This window comes from Cheilinus undulatus, linkage group 11, assembly GCF_018320785.1.
Source record: "Cheilinus undulatus linkage group 11, ASM1832078v1, whole genome shotgun sequence".
Lineage (NCBI taxonomy): Eukaryota > Metazoa > Chordata > Actinopteri > Labriformes > Labridae > Cheilinus > Cheilinus undulatus.
This window is the reverse complement of record NC_054875.1, coordinates 30,246,865-30,270,786: the sequence shown is the minus strand read 5'-3', so window position 1 is coordinate 30,270,786 and position 23,922 is coordinate 30,246,865. Positions and strand designations below refer to the sequence as shown.

The window sequence follows — 23,922 nt, the reverse complement described above, 5'->3', positions numbered from 1 at the left end:
TAGTTTTGCTACATACTAGTATTTCTGGGGCTGCCATGTTTTCCATCACTGGGTTTGGCGCTATTATGCACAATCAGGAAACAGGTAAGCCATTTTGATTCCCAGGCAGGAAAACTGCAATGTGCAAGAGACTGGTGTGGAAAAGTGAACACAAAAAACTGTTGATTTAATCAGGGAAGAATTCATCATGCATCATGTGTACCAATAAAGGCTGACAAGTTGATTTCAGTAAAAAACCAAACATTAAGCCATTCCTGATAGAACTCTTGCATTGATTTCTTGCAGTGTTTTTTGGGTTGATTTAATACATGAGTCTTAAAAATTCAAAACATTTTTTCCAGCATGGCAATAGACCTGAGACCAAGTTTTCAAAATGAAAAAAAAAAGAAAATAATCAAAAAACCGCAGATTTAAAAAACAGAGAAAGGTAACAGCAACAAAACATTCAAAGACAGTAAAGTGAGCAGGAAAAAGGAAATGGTGGTAAAAGCAATAAAGGGAAATTAAGAAAGGTTCAACAGGAAAAGACTCAAAACAGAAAAAAAAAAAAATTATATAAGAATCAACTACGATAAAATCAGATATAAAGCAAGAACTAATAAAAGTTTAAGGAACTAATAAAAAGTCATGAGAAAAACCACATCCCATAAAAAAGTTTAAGAAATATTTTAAAAGATGTCTGATTCTGGACGTCTTCTTGGACAGATTGTTCCAAAGCTGAAGGCAAAGGAAGCACAATTTTCTTTGGATACAAACCCTTATTTTGAAATGAACCAGAAGGGAGAAAATGACAGATCTTCAGGGCCCACAAGTCCCAAATCCCTTGTCTGACCTCGACTTTAGTGCTAACCATGACCCTAACAGTACAATGAAGGGCAGGGATCCACTTTAACTTTGAATATTTTCATCCCATAGCACAACGTGGTTCTTGTTCATAAAAGATATTGTAAAAATAAACTTACTTTTTAACCTCTAATGTACCATAATACACACTCTGTAAGTCCAATAATCCCCATATGACATTTTCTGTAGCTTGAAAAATGTGTTGCACATTATGATGGCAGATAAAATGTAATAATGTTAGTAACATTATTATTACTCTCCCTTGTTCTTCTTTCATTAAATTCAAATGTCTTTTAAATAAATTAGTATAGAAAGAGAAAAAAAGTTCTTAAATACCGTGAATTTTAACACCTTAGATATGATATTAATTCAAATAATGTTATTAATCTATTTCTATTTGGGTTCTAAACCCCCCCTTCCCAAAATTAAGAGCCCAAACACCCCTCTAATGTTAGGAAAAACATATTGTATGAACACAGACACACTGCTGTTTGTTTTTATATAGCATTTATTCTGACCTGCTGTCAAAAGGACAGATGGTAACCCCTCTGAGTATTTAAAAAACACAGTAGTTTGGCTGTGACTCACAACCACAATGTAAGAAAGTCATGTATGGCATTTGAAAGCATCTCCTCTGTGTAACATCAGCCTAGAGTCAATATTAACAAAACATACAGAAGATCCTTGTTGAAAACTGAAGTCCAAAGTTGCATACATTCAACAAAGAAAGAACCCTGCATATGAATAAAGTTGCAGCTGATATGGGGGGAAAAATTTAAATGTTGTCTTGCACTGGCTGACCAAAGCTGAGATTTCGCAACATGATACTTCTGAATTTTTCCCAGCAATCTATATTGACCAAATTTCAAGAGAATGATCCTTTTAAATGTATCTATTACAGTATCTGAACCATCCAACATGTAGCAGGCAGTGTCCCTGCTGGTATCACACATTTAGTGATGCAAACAATTTGGACATGTATCTGTGGGCTCTTAGAAAACAGAAGTGCAGCCAATTAGATCTTCCCTGGGTCTTCTTTGAGGGTGACTGTCCTGTTAAAGACAAGCTGCAAAACAAGAAAGGCATACAATCATACTTATGCAGGTAGAAACATTTAGTAATCTCAATAACATAAGAAATTTAAACTCATAAAAGTTTCACATCTGGTGTCTATCCGTACCTTGTCTGAAGTGCTGTCGGGGTCCAGGGAGAAGTAGCCAACTCTCTCAAACTGGAATTTGTCAAACACTTTTGCTCCTTTTACCGAGGTATCCACTAAGGCACTGTTGATGGTCTGCAGGGAATTCTGAAAATCAAGACAAACAGAATCCCTTCATACATTGAAATACAATGGTTAATCCAGAAAGATCTTTTTAAACTGCCGTGCTCAGTTACTCACAGCATTTATGTCACTCAGAAAGCCTTTGGGCACTTCAGATGGATCCTCTGGATTTTTGTGCAGGAATCTACAAAAAAAGGAGGACTAATTTGAAGGGATTTTCCCAAACAGGTCGTGATTTTGAATAAAGGTTGAGTACTTTTTACTACTTACAGTCTTTCATAAAGACGCACTTCACACACTATCGGCTGGCTGACCCAGTGGATGAAGGCCTTTGGTTTCTCTGCTGTCTCAGAGCTGCAGCATGTCACCTCCAGTTCCACAGCTTTACCCTGAGCATCCTGACAAAAAAGTGGACATCAACAGGAATTTTTTTTAGAGATACAGACCATCTGCCCCAAAAAATAATTCAGAAGCTCCAAGACTGTAAAAATATTCAGTTAAGTCCACAACGACTTGTTTCTGTGCAGCTGTGTGGCTCTTTCAGTACAATCGAGAGTTTGCACCTCGCTAGCTATAAAACAGTATTTGGGCTCTCAGTGTTTGCTGTAATTGTAGCGGGACAAAGGGAATGAGTTGCTCTGTCTGCCTCTGCTGTCACTGGTATTTAACCAAGGAGTTTTCAATTAAACCAGCACTCTACAAGGTTTGAAAACTTATCAATACTTACCGTTTTTATCTAAATGCACCATTAAGATCTCATGATGAAGAAAAGATGGCAAAAACTGACACCAACCCCTGCTACCCTGATCAGAACTGCTATGCATTATGGCAAGCTGGGAGCCATGAAGCAACCACTTGCAATAGACAGATAATAGGGACTAATTTTCAGTAGTGTCAGGTGACCGCAGAGGGTGACGGTGGTGGCTGCACTTTCAGTCATAAGCGTTCATTTCTGGGCAACTCAAACTGGCTTACAGGTCACAGGCAGAGGTGTCAAAAGTATTCACATTCATTACTCAGGTAGAAGTATAGATACTAGGGTATCTAAAAAGACTTCTGTAGAAGTTGAAGTATCAACTCACGCTTTTAACTCATGTATAAAAGTAATGGTTTTGAAACAACTTAAAGTATAAAAGTAAAAGTAATGTAAAGGGGAAAAAATTCCATAAAGGACAAAAGCTTATGCCGCGCCACAGGGGGCCAATTCCATTCTACCATTCCATTCTACCATTCCATTCCAGTCAATTCCATTCCACTCTACCATTCCACCATTCCATTTCATTATACTTTCCATTCCATTCCACCATTCCATTCTATTCTACCATTCCATTCCATTGCATTCCATTCTACCATAGTGCACTACCCCACCTCCCCCCAAAAAAACATTTTTCTAAAGGCCATAATGACTATAATGTTATATTAAAATGTTAATGTTGAAAAATTTGGGATGCACCTGTTTCAGCCGTATTTATGCCCACTGAAAATGAACGCATTTTAGTACAATGCAAATACATTCAAGAACCATATACAGTATGTGTACTACCAACCTCCTTGCTGGTGTTTGGTTGGGACATTTAGCTTGAGTTCTCTTGAGTCTCTACCACGGACATCTTTGTACTAGGCTACATACGTCTGCTATTTCCTTGCTGGAGTGTGACGCGATTTGTGTAATGTCCGAAGGTGCAATGGATCGCATCAAACCAATAGGGTGTCAGAATGGTATTATGTTTATACTTCTCATCCAACCACAATTAAATTCACTCTATCCGGATGGCATGATTTATCTGGATAGTTTTTTGGGTTCTTTATTTGTGTTTTTTTGAACGATGCCAAGCCGGAGTGAAAACAAGCTGAAATGAAATTGCAGTAACGAGGCTATTTTTAAAATGTAAGGAGTAGAAAGTACAGATAATTGCGTGAAAATGTAAGGAGTAGAAGTAAAAAAATCGGCTGAAAAATAATTACTCAAGTAAAGTATAGATACCCAAAATTTCTACTTAAGTAAGGTAACGAAGTATTTGTACTTAGTTACTTAGTGACCTCTGGTCACAGGCAACTTTTTAGGTAAAAGGTAGATGGAGTGGTTCTGACTGCCAAGCTCAGTAATTAGATGGTCCTAAAGATAACCAGGGGTGGAAAGTAACTAATTACATTTTTTCAGATTATTATAACGGAGAAGTTTTGTTGTGTGTACTTGTGCTTTTTGAGTACATTTCAAAATAAGCAATTCTACTTCTACTTATTTAAGTATAAGTAACTGTACTTTTACTTGAGTACAACACTCTTGTACTTTTTTTCACCTCTGTTGACGACACAGTGGCACAGAGCCAGAGAAAGATCCCACACATCACATCCCAAAACAGCGAAAACTGGAGTGTTGATATCTCAGGGTTAAACATTTAGACCAGTACTTTTACTTGAGTACATTTTACTTTACTTGTGTACTAGTTGTGTACTTTTTCCACCTGAGTGTATCCGTGCCAGATTTTCCTAAGGTACCAGGTGTTGAGGGTAATCTGATCTGCTTAAACAAAAGTCAGAGCTGCACAAATTGCAGAATGTAAATATTGGACATGTTTAATATTTATTATCTGATATTCTGTTGTGTAGGGAATCATTGAGGACAGTAGAGCATGCAATCTATGAACCATCGTGTACAGCAAAACAATAGCAAATTGGAAAGAAAGCCGATAGAGGAAGGAATGGCAACTGTAACAGTTTTATACATGCCTACAACTGACGTTACAGGGTCAGGCCATCTTCACAGCTAAATTCAGCTTTTCTCCTTTTTATTTCTGTGATTTTTTTCTGTCAATAAGCCACAAAGTGTAGCTAATTCCTTCTGCCTATTGTTAGCTATTGTTCACCATTAAGAATCAGGAGATTTCTTACTTTAAGAGCCAGGTTGTTAGAAAATCAGATTTGTTTCTGTGTATTGTTTTGGTTTTATCATTGCTCTCCACAAACTATGAGAAAAAACTGCTTATACCATCATTATTTGTTATCATGTGAGATTCCCTCATATTTCAAGTGTAGTACAGGCTTTAGCAATCTAGCTGTACTAGTTCGTTTTTACTTTCTATTCATACAGACAAATTCCAGTGTTAATCTGGTTTAATTGTACCTCAAAACATCTAGAGCCTTACCTTGATGACCTTTTGGACAGAGATGACATATCCAGCATGTCTCAGGCCTACAGGCTGATCTGGAGTCAGACGTTTGTAGCCCTTCTCCATCACCTGCAAAAGAAGTCCATCATCATCCACTGTCCACAATTAAATATTGCTGATCAATATTACAAAGGGCTATATAGCTCAACAGTGTGGTTCTGGAAGAAAATCCCATTTATTTTATTTTTTATATAATTAGCCATAATATCCCAACTATACAAGGCAGAATAACCAAGTTTGAAATGATGGTTTATGCTCCTGTAGGTGACACAAAATCAAAAGTCTGAAAAGCTATCTTTAGCAAAGAATTAACAGTCATGAGTATTTGGGTAGCTTGTTGGCTAGGTTCCCAGATTAAAAATGGTGAGTGACTGATTTTATGATATGCCAATGAGGATGTGAATGGGGATATTTTCTGCCAGATCCAGAGCTGCTGAAAAAAGGTGGTCACTGTTGAGCTCTACTTTTATCTCTTTCTCTGACCTCTCTAAAGTCACTCTGTTCAATGAAGATAGTTCTTGTGAATGGAACCGTGTGGCTGCCCTTTGCTTCATTGGCAGGATAGTCAGGTACCCGAACATCTGTCTGAGAGAGAAGAGGACAACAGAAGAAAGATTCAGCATCCATGATGTTACTTTTGATAATACAAACCGTATAAACATAATATTACAAGTGCTTCAGGAGAACTTTAAAATGCTATTTGTGAGCCACAGACAAACCTTTGAGTTTTCAGGAAGGTTAGTTATGGTGACTTTGAGTGGCTCCAGCACAGCCATGGCTCTGGGTGCTGTTTCATTGAGCACGTCCCTCACACATGCCTCCAGAAGGTGGGGCTCTGTCGTTGTCTGAGAAACTGTGACTCCGACCTGCCAGGACACAGCATATTAACATATCAGAACAAAGCAGAACTGTCTTCGTACATGTGGTCACCTTTTCCTCCATCCATCTATTTACTCTTCTCCACATTGTTTCTGCATACCCGTGCACAAAAGTTGTTGATGGCCTCAGGTGGGAAACCTCTTCTCCTGAGTGCAGTCAGAGTGAAGAGTCGGGGATCGTCCCAGTCTCTGAAATCAGAACACAACACATGAACTCCTACCTGAAATGTTCTTTGTGTTATTACAGGAAGTATTATTAGCCTTTGATAGGTTTGGGAAGATTAGAAACCTTCAAAGATGTGAAATTTACAACTGAAATTAGTTCATTTGACTTTCCAGTTGCTATTTTTCATTTTAACTATAACAAATGACAGAAAACTTAGGCCACTATCCTCTAGGAATGCAACAATGCATCAGTTTAACATTGGTATTGGATACATCTACAGTCGAACCATGTGTCATGAAGCAACACCAGTAGTCAGTCTTTATCTTTTGTATTGCACCAATTTGAAGCTGGCATCCAGCACACTTAGCTACCAAATTGTTGGCACAGTGGCAGACTTGCATCAAAAGAAATGCATCGTCAGCAAACAGCTAAATTGTTCCTAAACATCAGTATCAGCCCTGACTTGTCACAACTGGTGCATCTCTACTATTAAAGAATGTCTAAACTCACATGTAAAGGGTAACATTTTATTTCAAGGGGTATGCACAAGACTGCCATGACACTGTCACAATCATGACACCTGTCGATCACATGACGTAATGACAACATCCATAAACATTCATAAGGTGTCATTTGATTAATTATGTGACGTTTGATGCAAAGTTGACATCGTACAATCCCCTTTTGCTTCTTTGAACAGTTACGTAAGGCTGCAGCCAGCTGCCTTAGCCTAGCAAAAAGACTGGAAACAATAGGGGAGAGTGGGGTAAGATCCAGTTTTACTAATGTGGCTCTCCAAGAAAGAAAAAAATCTGCAGGGCAACCAGACAGAATGCAAGGTACACTGAAAACTCACTCTTGATTTGGGATGTCCAGAGGTGTAGTGATGTGTGCAGATGTGGGAGGATGTGGGTATGCTCATAATCCATTGCATTAAGAGTGAAATATCATAAAGCCTTTGTAATGTGAATGACAGGTGTCATTTCAGGATTATGCATACTTCTTGAAACAAAGTGTTGCCTTACTTTGTTGCCTATTTAATATATTCATCACATGACAGACTGTTAATATTCCTGAATAACTAACAGATAGTAAAATGGCTAGAAGAAAGGCTACTGTACCTGACAACGCCAGTTTCTACCAGTTTGATGATCTTCCTCTTAGACACAACAGTGTAGGTGAGGTTCAAGCGGCCATATTCCCACTGAACAGGGCAGTACACATCCAGAGCATTGCACAGCCAGAAATATGACGAACGCCTGTCCAAAAAACAGCAAAGGAAGGTGAGCATAAACAAGGACTGGTATGCCATCAAAAAAAAAAAACAACAACAAAAGAACTGAAGTATACCTGGCCTGGAATTCTTTGGTACAGAGTGAGTGTGTGATATTTTCAATAGAGTCACACAGACAGTGGGTGTAGTCATATGTAGGGTAGATGCACCTGCAGACATGAGTGATAAAAAAAATATTGTAACAAAAATGCATCTAAATAAAATGAGCTGTGCAAAAAAAGTTTAACAAGCTGGTTTTCATACCATTCATCTCCTGTCCGATGATGAGGAGTGTATTTGATTCTGTACGCCACAGGGTCCATCTTCCCATCCTCCATGACCATCTTCATCCTCAGCGTAGCCTCTCCCTCGGCAAACATGCCCTTCTTCATTCTTTCAAACAAAATCAGGGACTCCTCGATAGGTCGGTCTCTCCACGGTGATGGTGGAGTGTTGTAGCCCTTCAGTTCCTCCCCCTTCTGGTGGCACACATACGCATGACCCCTGAAGAACAACAAAGAAACTGCTCAAAGATCATCATGCCAGTGTACAGTGTCAACAATACACACTGAATTAGCATACCCACCTTCGAATGAGATCCACGGCAAGATCATAGAGTTGCTGAAAGTTGTCTGAAGCATGTGTGACAGCGTAAGGTTTATAGCCTGTGAGATACAGAATTACTGATGAAATACAATGCTGGTGATTCAAGCTTTAAGAAAAAGGGGTTCAATCATTGAAGTCAAACTCACCAAGCCACTCCACCATGTCTCTGATAGCAGTGAAGTACTTTTCCTCCTCTTTTTCTGGATTTGTGTCATCGTACCTCAAGAAACAAATTCCATTGTTTGCCTATGGAATGAGAAAAAGGTTTAAGCAACAGCTGCACAAAGATGGAAGTGATAGAAGGTAGGAGGATTTTTACCTTTGCATAACCAAAGTTGAAATTGATAGCTTTGGCATGTCCAATATGGAGGATACCGTTGGGCTCTGGAGGAAAACGAGTGCGTATCTAAAGGATAAAAAGGGGGGGAAAAAACACATTTGAACTTCAGATATTTTTCCTTAAAATGTTCAGTATGAAAGTGTCTTACCTGTCCACCAGTGATCTCCAGGTGCTTTTTGAGTAAGCTCATTGTGTTTGGTGTGACCACATAGCCCTCAGTTTTGTAGTTTTCTCCTGTTAGACAAGGATGGGAAATCCTCTGCTTGTAAATCATTTAAATAAGTTTATAGAATATGATGAAATAAAAAGCAACAGGAAGAGAGAAATCAGCATCAGCACTGTGGAGGTGTTTTCCTTCCTTCTCACCTGGTTTATGGAACTTCAGCGCTTCTCCTCGGAGCTGCTCCATTAGTGACTTTCCCTCCCCCGGCATTGCTTCACCTGCACGACCACCAAACAACAGCCAAAGGTGAAAAAATAATTTAACACCACCAGACAAACATAACAGATCGAATTCCCCTCTCTGCCTGCTTCTTACCATCTACTGCCACCTCCTCTTTCTTCACCTTTGCCTCGTTCTCTGCGACTTTAGCTTTCTGAGGCTGCAAAATAGTTAGAGATTAACCAAAGGTTTAAGATAAACACTTACAACACAGTGATTAAAGGAAATGTGAGACATTTTCAAATAAAGTTGTACTCTTTGTTGTACAGGAAGCCTAGTACTACCCTTAAAGAAATATTGGAAATGTGAAGCTATCAGAATATTACTTTAGATTTCTTCTCCAGGTCTGCTTCTGTCTTTGGTCCCAAAAGATGCAGAACCTTGAAAGAAAAAAAGCCATATTTAGGTAAGAAAGAGAGTAAATGTGACCTTAAACCAGTATGAAAATATGATCAGACAATATTCCCTTTTAAAACACACCTGCATGTCCACCTCATTTTTGATGACCTTTCCATCAGCCCATTTTAAGGCACCACGGGCCTCGCCTGCAACAGAAAAAAAGGCTAAATGAGACAATCTGGCTTTCTGACAAGCTTCAATGCTTTTAAAGGTGTTCCACTATGTGATCATACCCATTAGCAGCCCCATGTTGAAGTGGTACCTCTCTTTTAACAGCTGGTCTTTGTGCTTCTTGAGCACTTTCTCCACCTGAAATACATTTAAACGTCACTGAACAAATACAGTTTTACAGTATAGCTGGTAAAAGTTCGTGGAAATGTGAGGTCATGCACTTACTGCATCCTCTATCTGCTCTGGTGTGATGACAACACCCACTCCACATGCTTCTTCAAACTCTTCCTGGTTGATGGGGTCCTGAGGGTGGCTCTTCACAAAGTCCAGAGCAGCTGCCAATTTTTAAAAACACTGAGTAATTAAACCTCTCTAACAAATCTTTATTTATAGAGCACTTTTCAAAACAAAATTATAAAGTGGTTCACAATCGCAGAGACAGCAAAGTTGTTAAAACACGAGTAAAATCAGGCAGCAAAGTGGGTACAGGGAAATTAAGATTACAGCATGTTAAACTCAATAAAAGCTGACAAATCAAAGCAGTTAAAACTCAAGTATAATCAGGGTCAGCTCTCAGGTAAAAGTACATCTCAGGCAGGGTATTCCTTGGAGCGAGCCTCGGGGCCCAGACTAAAAATGCTCTGTCCCCTTTAGATTTCAGCCAGGCCCCTGAGACAGCAAAAACAACCCTGCCCAAGGACCTCAGAGAAAGTGCTGGCTCATACAGGGTTAAACGGTCTTAAATGTAGGTGGAAGCCTGGTCACTGAGAACTTTAACAGGTATCAGTAAAATCTTGAAATCAATTCTTTAAGTAGGAGTGATATGATCAGATCTCATAGTTTTGAGCTGATACAAAATGGATATTGATATTTAAATGTAGCTCAGACCTAAAACTTCAGTCCTTAAAATACACAATTAAAAGTCTAAGGATGAACAAATAAACAAATATCAGTCCTTAAACACACTTTCAAGTGTAAGGAATGATGATAAATAAGGAAAAAGACTTCAGCTCATGTAGGTCTGTTGGTCCAGCCTAAAACGCCACAAACGTATTTGTTTGTACAGAATAACGTTTTCAGATGATATAGGCAGAATTTCATAGCCAAATATTGGCTGTACTTATCGGCAGCAATTTTCATACCTGCCAATACAAATATCCTGCCTTTAATAACATGCATCCCTATCTGCTTACATTCATTCTGCTCCTGTGTCAATTTGTTGACTAAAACTATGACTGAAAATGTTAGTCAACTGCCTTCCTCAAAGAAGACTCAGACAAGCTAAAATCTATCTTTGATGACAAAAAATCTGAGGAAAGTACGTTCTGTTTTCTTTAAGAAAACTAAAATGTAACTAAAATGCATTTTGTCTTGATTTTATTGTCCTCGGACATTCAAAGTCCATGATATTTTTCCACTGTGGGTAAAGCCATCACAACACATATGTAGCTCTACTGCCTCTCAGCTGTAGAAAGCAGGGATCCCAGCTTTGCAGGGTGCACAAGACACAGAAGTCAGTGGCTTTGGGCCAAAACGTTGTATATCCATTTTTCATGGTTTGATTTTTTTAATAAATCAGTGTTATTGGTAATCCTTTTAGACCTGTAAGTTGGTTTTAACAAATTTTCAAACAATAAAAAGACCATCCAGTGTTAAATTAATAGAATAATACAGCAGGGTTTTTTCTCATTCCATGTAAAATGGCGATTTTGGAGATTGGAGGTTTTGGCCTGATGCCAGCTAAGTATGATACTGCCCCCGATTCAAGCAAAGAAAGTGAATATTTTGACTAAAAGTTTTGACAAAATGTCATCACATTTTATGGACTAAAATTCATTCAACATATATTCTGATGAATGAAATGAAAAAAAGAAAGGATACCCTCTTTACTGATCAGATCATTGTATTACACTGGTAATTGCTAGAATGAGTCAAGTTCATGTTGCAACATTACAGTTATGTCAGAAATACCTGCAAGCTGCAGCTCTGTGCAGATTTTGCCCTGGGCTATGCTGTCTGAGAGGAATGCCAGGCGCTTGGGATCTTTAAGGCGAGATGTCATGCTGTACAGCAAAGTACCCATGGCTTTGTCCACTCCTGATGCCCCACGAAAATTCTGGGCCTATCAAAGGAGGGGAAGAAGAGCAAAATTTAGTGTTTAACAAGTTAAAGTGTGACAAGAGTCATCTTGACCCTGGAAATGTATTAACAAAACAACCATAGGGGTGTTTAAGCTCATGTGAGGAGTTTTAACTGTTTTTAGAAGCAGGATGAAATTTAGGATATTGACTTACAAAACGAAACAAGACCACAACAGCTGCTAGAATATTTACATGCCACAGAAACAGCATTTTCAACGCTAATTTCCAAACTGAGAAATGCATTTAACTGTTAAAAGTAGACATCGGAGATTGTTTTCAGAAAACACGATTTACACATGCAAAGAACTCTCTCTACAAAGAAACAGCAGCACTTTGTCCAAATTGGTCACAATATCGAAGCGAGATAACAGCTCCTTCTGGGAGCTTCAAAACGAAAGTAAAAGTGACGACTGCCACAATAACTATTAAAATTTTAATATAGCCTAATTGAAGCCAAGTCCACTGTGAAGGTAGATACAAGTGAGCTAAAAAAGTAGATGTCAATCACTCTTCACAGCTGTCCCCTGAGGCAGCCGAGTTCCTTAAACGCCGGTTATACCTGAACAATAGCGTCCTTCAGGGCAGAACTCAGCGCCTCATTTTTCAGAGTTTCTTTCGCCTTCTGCTCACTGAGTCCAATGGAAGTGAAAAGTGCCAATGTATCCGCCATGTTTCACTGTTTTCACCGGCTAACTCAGAGCCACCCAGACACGCCACCACCACACACGACTTCGGTTCTCAGAGAGAAGGTGTGAGGGCAACTTCCTGTCCACTTCAGACAATGAAATCTAGCCAATCGAACGCCGCTGGGAAGGACGGACTAGCCCAATCCTAGACGAGTTTAGCTGAAGGTACCGCCTACTACGAGCGTGTCAGCCAATCAACAGCTGTATTGACATACCGAGTGGACTACCGGAATCTGGGTAATGTTGCATCAGATTGACAGTTTGAGTTACCGAGCATGATTATTATGACAATGAAGTTAAGATCCCATTCTGTTTTATTTATATTAGATTAAACATCACACCCTATACAAATAATCTGAGCCCAATTAAACAATTTTTCTCCTAAAATAAGTGCTATTTCGAAACGTAGAGTAAGTTTTTTGTTGTCCAACATTATCAACAGGAGTTAGCTTGAAAAAACTCCGTGAAAGTCTTATGTAGTGGTAGCTGTTTTCATGAGATGTAATCTGAATTTGCTTTTCACGTCTTGTCTTCCTGACACTAAATGTAATTTTGATCGGCTGGATGCGATAAGATGAATCGTATAAATACCGGAAAGTGAGCCCATTTTTCCCGAGAAGTATTCAGCTAGGAAGCTGCTTGCATCTAAACAGTTATGGCAAAACATGCAGTGTTGTCATCTGGAGCCAAACTGTGGAGGTCTCTGGCTTGTTTAAAGTCAGAGCTTCGCCTGGATCTCACTCTTTCCTGTGGACAGTCTTTCCGGTAGGTTACTCCGCCTCACCTGTGATCAAGTAAGCATCGTAAGGTACACTACATTACATTACTGTACAGGTCCTTATAAATCTAGCACAAAAAACTAAGGAGATGTGTGTTTGGTGGATTATTTCTTTGTTGTAACAATGCTTCTTGGCAAATGCATGATCCTTACAAATGTGGCATCAGTATAAATAAGCAGGCTTTCCAACTGTATAAGAGTTATTGCTAAGAAGAATTGTTACAAAAAAGAAATAATCCACCAAACACAAATCTCCTTACTTTTTGTGGTAAGTAATGATCATTTTACGTGTCTCTTACGTTTCCACAGCTGGAGAGAAACTGCAGGAGGTCACTGGACTGGAGTGATGGGAGGACGAGTTTGGACTTTGACTCAAACAGATGACACTATTTGGTACCATGTTTACAAATCCCAGGACAGCCAAGGAGATAGAAGTGACAGGAAGAGAAAAGCTAGTGGCTCTCTTGAAATGAAAAACATATCTGAGAAGAGATTTAAAGGAGATGTGAAGAAGGAAGATGAAGAGCCTGTTGCTGTGACTTTAGCACAAGACACCAAAGAGGAAGAAGAGCTGCTGAGAGATTACTTCCAGTTAAATGTTCAATTGGGTGACCTGTACAAGGAGTGGGGAACAGCAGACCCCCATTTCAAGCGCATTGCAGACATCTTCACAGGTCATTTCATGATTGGATTATAGAATTTATCATTGATATTTGTATCATGAAATCTGTGAGTGATATATTCTTTGCTCTCTCCAGGTGTAAGGATGCTGCGACAGGACCCCACTGAATGCCTGTTTTCTTTCATTTGCACCTCCAACAACCACATTTCTCGAATCCAGGGGATGATAGAGAGGCTATGTCAGGCTCTTGGTGACCCATTGTGCCAACTAGATGAAACCTCTTACTACAACTTTCCTTCACTTTCTGCGCTTGCAGGTACAAAATTCTTCCTCAACAGACTTACAACCTTTTTTCTGTTTATTTAAGAGGGTAAATATCAGTTAATTTGTGTTTACATATTTATCATCTATCCACTTTTGCTTTTAGTTCAGAGTGTACAAATCCAAAAAGTCTGGATCTTGTGTAAAATGAGAATTAAGAGAGAGTGCTGTGATTTAAAATCCTTTCAAATTTAGATTTGATTGAATACAGCACAAAGAAAATATATTTAATCTTCAAACTGATAAAAGTGCATTGTTTTTCTGGAAATAAACATTTGTTTGGAATTTTCTGTCTGCAACATTACTTACAATGTACAAACATATAGTTACAATATTAATGTAAACTGTGCTGAATAAAGTGCATGGATCAAAGTGCATGTTTTAAAGTGCATGTTATGAAGTGCTACTAGGTCAGGTACCTGTGATGGTATGGAGGGGTGTATTAATGCCCACATCATTGGTAACTTGCATATCAGTGAAGACACCATTGATACTGAGAGGCACATACAGGTTTTGGAGCAACAATTCCGTCCATCCAAAGGATATCTTTTCATGGATATCCCTGCTTATGTCAGCACAATAATGCCAAGACACATTCAGGCACAAATAACAATTGCATCGCTTGGCAGTAAAGAGCATTGGTAGTACCCTGTATGCAGCCATGACCTATCTTCTATTGATATGTATGGCACATTTTGAAGTGCAACATATAGCAACCCTATACTTTTCAGCAACTTTAGATGCTCATGAAGTAAAAGATGTTTTACTTGTTTTAACTCTGTCTCTTGTGTTAAAGTCCTCTTCAAGCTAAATATGTCTTTTAGCTTTATATAGTCATGGACGAAAGTATTGGCACCCCTGGAATTTTTCCAGAAAACACACCATTTCTCCCAGAAATTGTTGCAAGTACAAATGTTTTTGGTATACACATGTTCATTTCCTTTATATGCATTGGAACAACACAAAAAATCTGAAGAAAAAAAGAAAATATTGACATAATTTCACACAAAACTCAAAAAATGGGCCGGACAAAATTATTGGCACCCTCAACTTAATATTTGGTTGCACACCCTTGGGAAAAAATAACTGAAACCAATCACTTCCTATAACCATCAACAAGCTTCTTACACCTCTAAACTGGATTACTGGACCACTCTCCTTTTGCAAACTGCTCCAGGTCTCTCAGATTTGAAGGGTGCTTCTTACCACAGCAATTTTGAGATTTCTCGAAGGTGTTCAATGGGATTTAGATCCAGACTCATTGTTGGCCACTTTAGAACGCTTCAGCGCTTTGTCTCCAACCATTTCTTGGTGCTTTTTGAGGTATGTTTGGGGTCATTGTCCTGCTGGAACACCCTCTGACGCAGACCCAGCTTTCTGACACTAGGCCTGCATTGCGGCCCAAAATCTTTTGATAATCTCCAGATTTCATGATTCCTTGCACACAGTCAAGGCACCCAGTGCCAGAGGAAGCAAAACAACCCCAAAACATCTTTGAACCTCCACCATGTTTAACTGTAGGTACTGTGTTCTTTTCTTTGTAGGCCTCATTCCATTTTCTGTAAACAGTAGAATGATGTGCTTTTCCAAAAAGCTCTACCTTAGTCTCATCTGTCCACAAAATGTTTTCCCAGAAGGATTGAGGCTTACGCTGGTACATTTTTTAAACTCCATTCTGGCTTTTTTATGTCTCTTTGTCAGCAGTGGGGTTCTCCTCGGTCTCCTGCCATAGCGCTTCATCTCATTCAGATGATGACGTATGGTCCGAGCTGACACTTTTGCACCCTGAGTCTGCAGGACAGCCTGAATTTGTGTGGAAGTTGACTGAGGATGTTTATCCAGCATTCCAACTATCCTGCGTTGCATTCTTTTGTCAATTTTTCTCTTCCTTAGACGTCCAGGAAGATTAGCCACAGTTCCATGGGTTATAAACTTCTTGATTATATTACGCACAGTGGACAACAGAATTTCAGGATCTCTGGAGATGGTCTTGTAACCTTGAGATTGTTCATATTTTTCCACAATTTTGCTTCTTAAGTCCTCAGATGCTTCTGGGCTCCTCTTTCTCTTCTCCATGCTTGGTGTGACACACACAGACACACAACACAAAGGTTGAGTCAACTTTTTATACATTCTAACTGGCTTCAGGTGTGATTTCTATATTGCCAGCACCTGTTACTGCCACAGGGGAGTTTAAATGAGCATCACATGCTTGAAATAAAATGATTTACCCACACTTTTTAAAGGGTGCCAATAATTTTTTCCGGCCCATTTTTTTTAGTTTTGTGTAAAATTATGTCAATTTTGTCTTTTTTCTCCTTTTTTATGTTGTTCCGGTGCACATAAAGGAAATAAACATGTGTATACCAAAAACATTTGTAATTGCAACAATTTCTGGGAGAAATGGTGTATTATCTGGAAAAATTCCAGGGGTGCCAATACTTTCGTCCATGACTGTGTATATTTCTATAAGGGAGATATGATCATGAGAGACAGAGTTAAGTTATAAAAATCAGATTCGTGTTTCCAAAGCATTGCTGTTGATTTTCAAGCACAGCAGGTCTACATGTTGTCACGGTAACTATGTTTTTTTTCTACCTTCTTACCATCAGATATCAGCGTAGAGGCATGTCTGAGGGATCTTGGTTTTGGATACAGGGCTCGTTTCCTTCAGCAGAGTGCAAAACAGATTTTGGACACCCATGGACACGATTGGCTCGATGGTTTACGCAACGTCCAATATTTGCAAGCGCGGGATGCTCTGCGCACTCTACCTGGTGTGGGCACCAAGGTAAATAAAAAGTACACATATTATCCTCTTATGTATTTTGAATTGAAGTAAACTAATAATTAGGGCTGGTAAGATTAATCGCATTAATTGCAGTTAACAAAAGATCACAATTAGTGCACTTATTTTTTAAAATCATGATTATTTGCATGTTTTACTTTCCCTTTCAGCACACTTTGGCTCAACCATGTCTGTGTTTCCCTGCAGTCATAGGGATGTAAAATAAGTTCACTACTACTCCTTAATATCCTATCTTCTTTAAAAAAATAAAATAACATAAAATAAAAACAAGTCACAGACAGCTCAGTGGACAAGTCAGGTGTCATCTGCATCAATCATTTACCTTTTTACTGTTCCCAAAATCTCCTTTTCAATCCATGACGAGTTCCTTTTTCCTTGGTTAAGTTCAGTCTGTATCCAAACAGGAAGTCAGTTATCCTTAGTTGAAGACACAAAAACAGGTTTGAATGCAAAATATTCTAATTTTAAAATGCAGTAAAACGGATGCAATTAATTACGATTTACTACAGAAATTCTGAGATTAATCATGATTCAAAAAGTTAATCTTTTGACAGTCCTACTAATAATTAAAACATGTTGTCACCCTGCAGGTTGCAGACTGTGTATGTCTGATGTCCCTAGATAAGCCAGAGGTTGTCCCCATAGACACACATGTGTGGCAGATTGCTAAACGTGACTACAGCTATGCTTCAGGGAATGGACAAAAGAGCATCACAGATAAACTTCACAGGGATATTGGTTTGTATTCTTTCGACTTATTTTTTGCAGTTGTGTATAATATCAAACACACGGTACAATGTTCTTTAACTTTTCACTCAGATTTCCATTTAATATGTCTTTGTAGGGGATTTTTTCAGAAAACTTTGGGGTCCTTATGCTGGTTGGGCTCAGTCAGTGAGTTTTCATTCATTACCTGTCAGTTAGTTGGTGTCATGTCTCTCACAGTTTGTCTGCTGATGTCACATAGTGTCTTCACCTGTGTTTAGGTTTTGTTCTGTGCTGACCTTAAAAAGTTTCAAAAGCTGAAAGAAGTACCACAGCTGAAGAAAGAGGAAGACTGCAAGGAAGAAATGAGAGCGATGTGCAAGAAAACAAAAATCAAGAAGGAGAAAAATGGAAATGTGAAGAGCATCAAAACAAAGTCAGCAAAGATCTCTGTGTAAAATGGGAGAGTGGTAAGAGAGGCAAACACTTCTGCACTGATCTAAAAATAAATTTTTAAAACCTCTTTTAAAAATGAGCTTGAATGAAATAAGTAGAAGATGTATTAGTCGGTTTCATGGTATAGAAAAAATGAAAAAATATATTCTCAGGGCATCTTTACACATGTTTGTGTCTCTTTTTGTGAATTCTGCCATGTCTTATTGTCAGTGCAAACACTTTAAATGTATTTTTGTACAATAAAGACAAAATAACATTTCCTTTTAACTTTTGTGTGCATATTTGTAGCTTATTTTGTTCTCCATGTTCTTTTGAAAATCACCGATTTCATTTTCAAGTAGGTGCACAAACTAACTGTTACCAGAAAAGGCCTCTAGGTGGCGGTGTAAATCAGCAGTTGGTACAGTGAATAACAACATGAATAACATTACATTTTTATTTAGCCTGCCTTTTTCTGTAGATTTTGAGGAAAATATTAATACATCACTGAGTGAATACTCTGTGACGCCCCCAGGTTACTGTTACACCATGTGCCAACACACCATCTGCACACATGTCTGAAAAGGTCAAAGAAAGCCATTCTAGCATGTTTCTTTAGTACACTGCATCAAAATAGTCTGTGTTTGTCTTGCATCATAAAAAAACTGTTTGGCTGAGTGTCAGTGAAGTGCCATGGTGTCTGTATGTTTATCTATAGGCATTAGTTGACTGTGTCAGCTGTTCTTTTTATAGCAGGGATTGCAGTTATCTGCTGTCACTCCTTGAGGCAAGCGTGACTGTCTCTGGTGACAACTTAGATATGGCTCTTCAAGGGTTTGAGCTATTACCATCCCTTTATGGCTGCAACCAAGCAGTCCATTTATAATTTGTCTGAAATATGTGGAATTTTTTCTATTTGTGAGAAAAGAAGCATATGGGTTTTTAAAACAAAAATACCATAATTTGAACACATATTTTTACATGTTGGTGTATGTGAGAAGGTGCATCATGCATGTATTCCTCCATTAGTGCAGGTTTATGCATGCATGTATTACATTCATAAGCCTTGTTTATTTGTGGGAGTGTGTGCAGCCATGCGTCTTAATGAATATGTGAGTCAGCTTTCATCCCCACTCTAGCAAAGCTGGACAGAAGCTGAGGCCCAGCTCCAGGGCAGAGTCACAGCAAAGAGGAAAGCAGGGGGAAAAAAGTAGGTCTGAGAGATGGGGGAATACAATTTTTTAAAAGGCAGGGAGAGGGGGAAGTGTGCTGGAGGTGAGGACATGAAATTTGGAAGAAATAAAGCATTGTGTGCATGCATGTTAACACATAGAGTAGCACAAACAATGTATTATGTAAGAGATGGGTCTCAGCTTGTGTGATAGCCTGGGGAATAGTTCATTGCAAAGGACATCTCCCATCGTGTCTGTTTTCTCTTACAAGAGTTTGACTTTTCTCCTGCAGGCACCAGGGGGCAGCACTTTGGATCTCCGGTAAAAGGAAAATGCAGCTTTCTGTTTCCAGATGTGTAGCTGCAAGATTGAATGAATTTGTTTCTGAGTGACAGGATGTGAGTGGAGATTCTGCTGAGTGAGACAAACGTGAGGAACATAATTTAAAGGGTGAGTGTTTGTGTGCTTTACAGTCGAGTGCACTTAGAGAGTGGATGATACTCATGAAGCTCCTTTTCACTGTGTAGTTTAATAGAAACATTACATAATGCTATCTATTATGATACTGGCACTTTGTTTTTCAATGTTTCTTTTTTGTAACTAGTAGAATGGAATAGATAGTATAGATCAGGGGTGTCCAAACTAAGACACGGGGGCAAATGCGGCCGTCAGTCCAATTTTGATTGGCCCGCAGTAAATCCTAGAAACAAAATGAAATATGGCCCATGTGGACATTAAAGTGGCCCCAACATCCCTATATGTTGTGGGCCTCAGTGAAAAAAGTTTGGACATATACAGGTACATCTCAAAAAATTAGAATGTGATGAAGAAGTTCAATATTTTTTGTCACTCATTTCAGAAAGTGAAACCCGTGTATTATATAGACTCATTACACATAGAGTGAAATATTTCAAGCCTTTATTTCTTGAAATGTTGATGATTATGGCTTACAGATAATGAAAACCCAAAATTCAGCACTGTTAAAAACAGTTGTTTACAAAGTGCTTTACACACAGCACGAGCAAAAACTCAGGGAAAAATAAACATCAACAATAAGAGCAGAATAGGAGCTCTGTAAAATCAAACAAGAAGGAAAGAACATAATGTGGACACAGAAGAAAAATAACAAAAAATGAATATGACACAAGTAGATCTTAAATGGCAGTTACAGTAGAAGATTATAAAATCTAAAATATAATGGAGTCAGTGAAAAATAATATGATTCCTATGATAATATTCCGAAAGATATCATAGGATGTGGGAGAAGGAGAGAGTTAAATACATATATTCAAACAAACAACCAAACAAATACATGAAGATGATGACATCCCATCAGTGGGCATAAAACAAATATAAGATTCAAGACAGAAATGTAATAGAAACAAGGACAGGTAAGTAAAATTTAGGTAGGTAAACACGAGATAACAAAGTAAATGAACATGAGATAAGAAAGAAGGGTATGAAATTATAAAAAGAATAACAGTAGCAGTGTAAATAAAAGAGAAGTAATAAAATAGATACATAGAAGGGACATCACATAAAAGCAAGTTTTTAAAAGTGAGTTTTAAGGAGTGTTTTTAAAGATACCACCGAATTTTCCAGCTTTATCTCCTCAGGCAGGTCGTTCCAAAGTTGAGGAGCCCTGACAGCGAAAGCCCTGTCTCCTTTAGATTTCAGCCTCGACTTTGGAACAACCAGGAAGCCCCCGCCCAAAGATCTAAGACTGTAGCTCTAGCTCATAAAGGGTCAGCATTTCAGAAATGTAACCTGGTGCTAGACCCGTATGAGCTTTAAAAGTGATCAGTAAAATCTTAAAATCAATTCTAAAAGTAACAGGAAACCAGTGGAGGGAAGCGAGGATAGGGTTGATGTGATGTCATCTGTTAAAACCAGTTAACAGCCTAGCTGCTGTGTTCTGGACTAGTTGGAGGTGGAAGAGTGATTTTTTTGTAATACCGGAAAGGAGTGAGTTGCAGTAGTCCAGGTGAGAGAAGATGAATGAATGGATGACTTTTTCAAGGTCAGCAGGGGGCAGTATGGATTTAATTTGGGATATGGATCTGATTTGGATGAAGCATGACTACTATTTCCTTGATGTGTTGTTTGAATGTGAGGTTTGAATGAAAAGTAACTCCAAAATTTCTTGCAGTTGGTGTGATGTTAGAAGAGAGTAGGCCAAGAAAACTATTAATCAGGCTGGTGATTGGATTTGGGTAATTGAAGAATGTGATTTCTGACTTTGATTCATTTGACTGTGAAAAAACATTTTGCCATCCAACATTTAATATCTTTGAAACAGTTAAAAACAGCAGCTAGGCCATTAAAATCACCAGGTCTCAGGAGGTATATCTGTGTGAATCCACGTTGCTTGAAGTCCAGTTTGAAGTTTCCACAGTCAGTAATGATTTGGACTGCCACGGCCTGCTGGTGTTGGTCCACTGTGTTTTCTGAAGTCCACAGTCAATGCAGCCATCTACCCCAACATTTTTGGGTACTTCATGCTTCCTTCTGCTGACAAGCTTTATGGAGATGCCGATTTCATTTCCAGCAGGACTTGGCACCTGCCCACACTGCCAAAGGTACCAAAAGGTTCTATGACCATGGTGTTACTGTGCTTTAAGGGCCAGCAAACTGGCCTGACCTGAACCCCATAGAGAATCTATGAGATATTGTCAAGAGGAAGATGAGACACCAGACCCAACAATGCAGATGAGCTGAAGGTCGCTATCAAAGCAACCTGGGCTTCCGTTACACCTGAGCAGTGCCACAGGCTGATCGCCTCCATACCATGCTGCACTGATGCGGTCATTCATGAAAAGGAGGCCCAGCCAAGTATTGAGTGCAAATGAACATACTTTTCAAAAAGCCTGACATTTCTGTTTAAAATATCCTTTTTTTATTGATCTTATGTAATATTCTAATTTTCCGAGACACCGAATTTTGAGTTTCATTATCTGTAAGCCATAATCATCAAAATTTCAAGAAATAAAGGCTTGAAATATTTCACTCTATGTGTAATGAGTCTATATAATATATGGGTTTCACTTTCTGAAATGGGTGACAAGAAATATTAAACTTTTTCATCACATTCTAATTTTCTGAGATGTACCTGTAGATAGATAGACTGTAGTATTTTGGTAAACAAGATGAAAAGTAGTTTGCCTCCTATGATTCAAAGGAATATTCAAAATAATTCAAAAGTGGACATATAAAGCTGCATCTATTTGATCATTTACATTTTGTCCTATGTTTTCAATTCTATTTTTTGTAGCACCAACTCTGGGAGCAATGCACAAAAATTCTTCAGTAACTGCTTGAGGAAAATTGCAGTGTCCAGATGTGCAAGCCTGAGTGAGACCTATCCACACAGACTCAGTGCTGTGACTGCAGCCAAAGGTGCATCTACTAAATACTGACTTGAAGGGGGCGAATATTTATGCGGTCACTTATTTTACAAACATGCCTTTATTTAATTGACATTATATCGTGTCAATCTATTTTCACTTTGACATTAAAGATGTTTTAAGTAATTGTCAAAAAGCCAATATATATTGATCATGATTGATTTATAAAATCAATAAAAGGGTAGAACATCCAAGGGGCTGAATACTTTTCATAGGTACTGTATCTACCAACAGGTGTTTCAAGTCAGCAAATCAGAGGAAAATGTGTAGTAAAATAGTACACTTTATGTTAACACAAAATTCCTGGCTGAACCTAACTAAGTCAAAGAGATTAAAAGTTCTTTCTCTCCTTCATGAGCTCCAAGAACAGCTAATACTCTGACATCTACTTAAAATGATGGATGTTATTATTCCTGAATCCTAACAGATGTATTATATAACTGTATTTAATACAATTCCTAAGATGGGTAAAGTTTAAAGAGAGTTGTGTTAATGCACCTTAGATGTGGTGAAACCCAATGCTGCTGGAGTCAGCTGTGGAGAAGTCTGCGAGACGAGAGAAGCCAGGGGGTCCCCACATGGAAGTCAGTCTATGGGGCCCTGAGTTGGGGAGATTATTTTGTGGTGTCTAGACAACTATAGGGTGAAGGGGGTGAGGAAGCCTCAGGGAGAACGAGAGAAAGCACAGAGCTGGCAGGGAGATCCCAGGCTTTTTTAGACTCATATCTGTGTAGAGGATGGACGTTAGCATATGAAGGTCTTGGCTATTCTTAATGAAAGAGGCTTATTTTGTGGAGAAATTAATACTTTCTACCATCTGATAGGATCCCCTGTTGGCTAGGCCGAGATTAAGGTTCAACGCCGTATAGATTAGGAGAAGGAAATGGTTCCGTCTGTGCAGAGATGGATTTCACAGCCCCTACCAGTATCAATTCAAGTGACTAAGTGGAATGTATAAACCACATTCCTGGACAAAGATGGTATAGAAACACTATCCTCAGTATATATGGGCTCTGAGGGCATGATTGCTATGACGTGTTTCGGTGGACGTCGGATAACGACCTCCTTTTAAAGAATTTGTTCATTTAGCAAGCCATAAATACTTCTTGCAGTTCAAATTATTTAAAGCCTGCTAAAAATTCCCACATATGAATCAAGAGCTGTCTGTGAGAGATAGAGTGAGTGTGAGTTACTGCTCGACCCTTTTTTGACACAGGAGGGGCATCTGCAGTGCCTATATAAAGTGTACACCTCCATTGGATGTTTTACTCTTTTGTTG

At 38.7% G+C, this 23,922-nt stretch overlaps 2 protein-coding genes across 4 annotated transcripts; one reads left to right on the top strand and one right to left on the bottom strand.

The window, feature by feature from the left end:
- Positions 1-1,333: 1,333 nt before the first annotated feature.
- qars1 (glutaminyl-tRNA synthetase 1) lies at positions 1,334-13,125 on the bottom strand. Of its 2 annotated transcripts, none has more exons than XM_041799591.1 (23): positions 12,989-13,125; positions 11,542-11,692; positions 9,796-9,905; positions 9,633-9,708; positions 9,481-9,545; positions 9,327-9,380; positions 9,097-9,160; positions 8,925-8,999; positions 8,707-8,792; positions 8,538-8,624; positions 8,365-8,464; positions 8,199-8,277; positions 7,877-8,116; positions 7,690-7,782; positions 7,461-7,598; positions 6,275-6,362; positions 6,015-6,161; positions 5,779-5,880; positions 5,272-5,364; positions 2,396-2,523; positions 2,243-2,309; positions 2,024-2,149; positions 1,334-1,909 (listed from the first exon to the last, which is right to left on the bottom strand). In XM_041799591.1, the coding sequence occupies exons 2-23, from the start codon at positions 11,651-11,653 to the stop codon at positions 1,859-1,861; spliced, it is 2,181 nt and encodes a 726-aa protein (XP_041655525.1). In that variant the 5' UTR covers positions 11,654-11,692; positions 12,989-13,125; the 3' UTR covers positions 1,334-1,858. The 2 variants fall into 2 exon arrangements, with proteins under 2 accessions (XP_041655525.1, XP_041655524.1); XM_041799590.1 differs by lacking the exon at positions 12,989-13,125 and adding an exon at positions 12,271-12,467.
- Positions 13,023-18,317, top strand: ogg1 (8-oxoguanine DNA glycosylase). Of its 2 annotated transcripts, none has more exons than XM_041799592.1 (7): positions 13,023-13,162; positions 13,485-13,849; positions 13,934-14,113; positions 16,731-16,909; positions 17,518-17,665; positions 17,772-17,821; positions 17,914-18,317. In XM_041799592.1, the coding sequence occupies exons 1-7, from the start codon at positions 13,053-13,055 to the stop codon at positions 18,088-18,090; spliced, it is 1,209 nt and encodes a 402-aa protein (XP_041655526.1). In that variant the 5' UTR covers positions 13,023-13,052; the 3' UTR covers positions 18,091-18,317. The 2 variants fall into 2 exon arrangements, with proteins under 2 accessions (XP_041655526.1, XP_041655527.1); XM_041799593.1 differs by having other exon boundaries at positions 13,064-13,191.
- Positions 18,318-23,922: the final 5,605 nt, after the last annotated feature.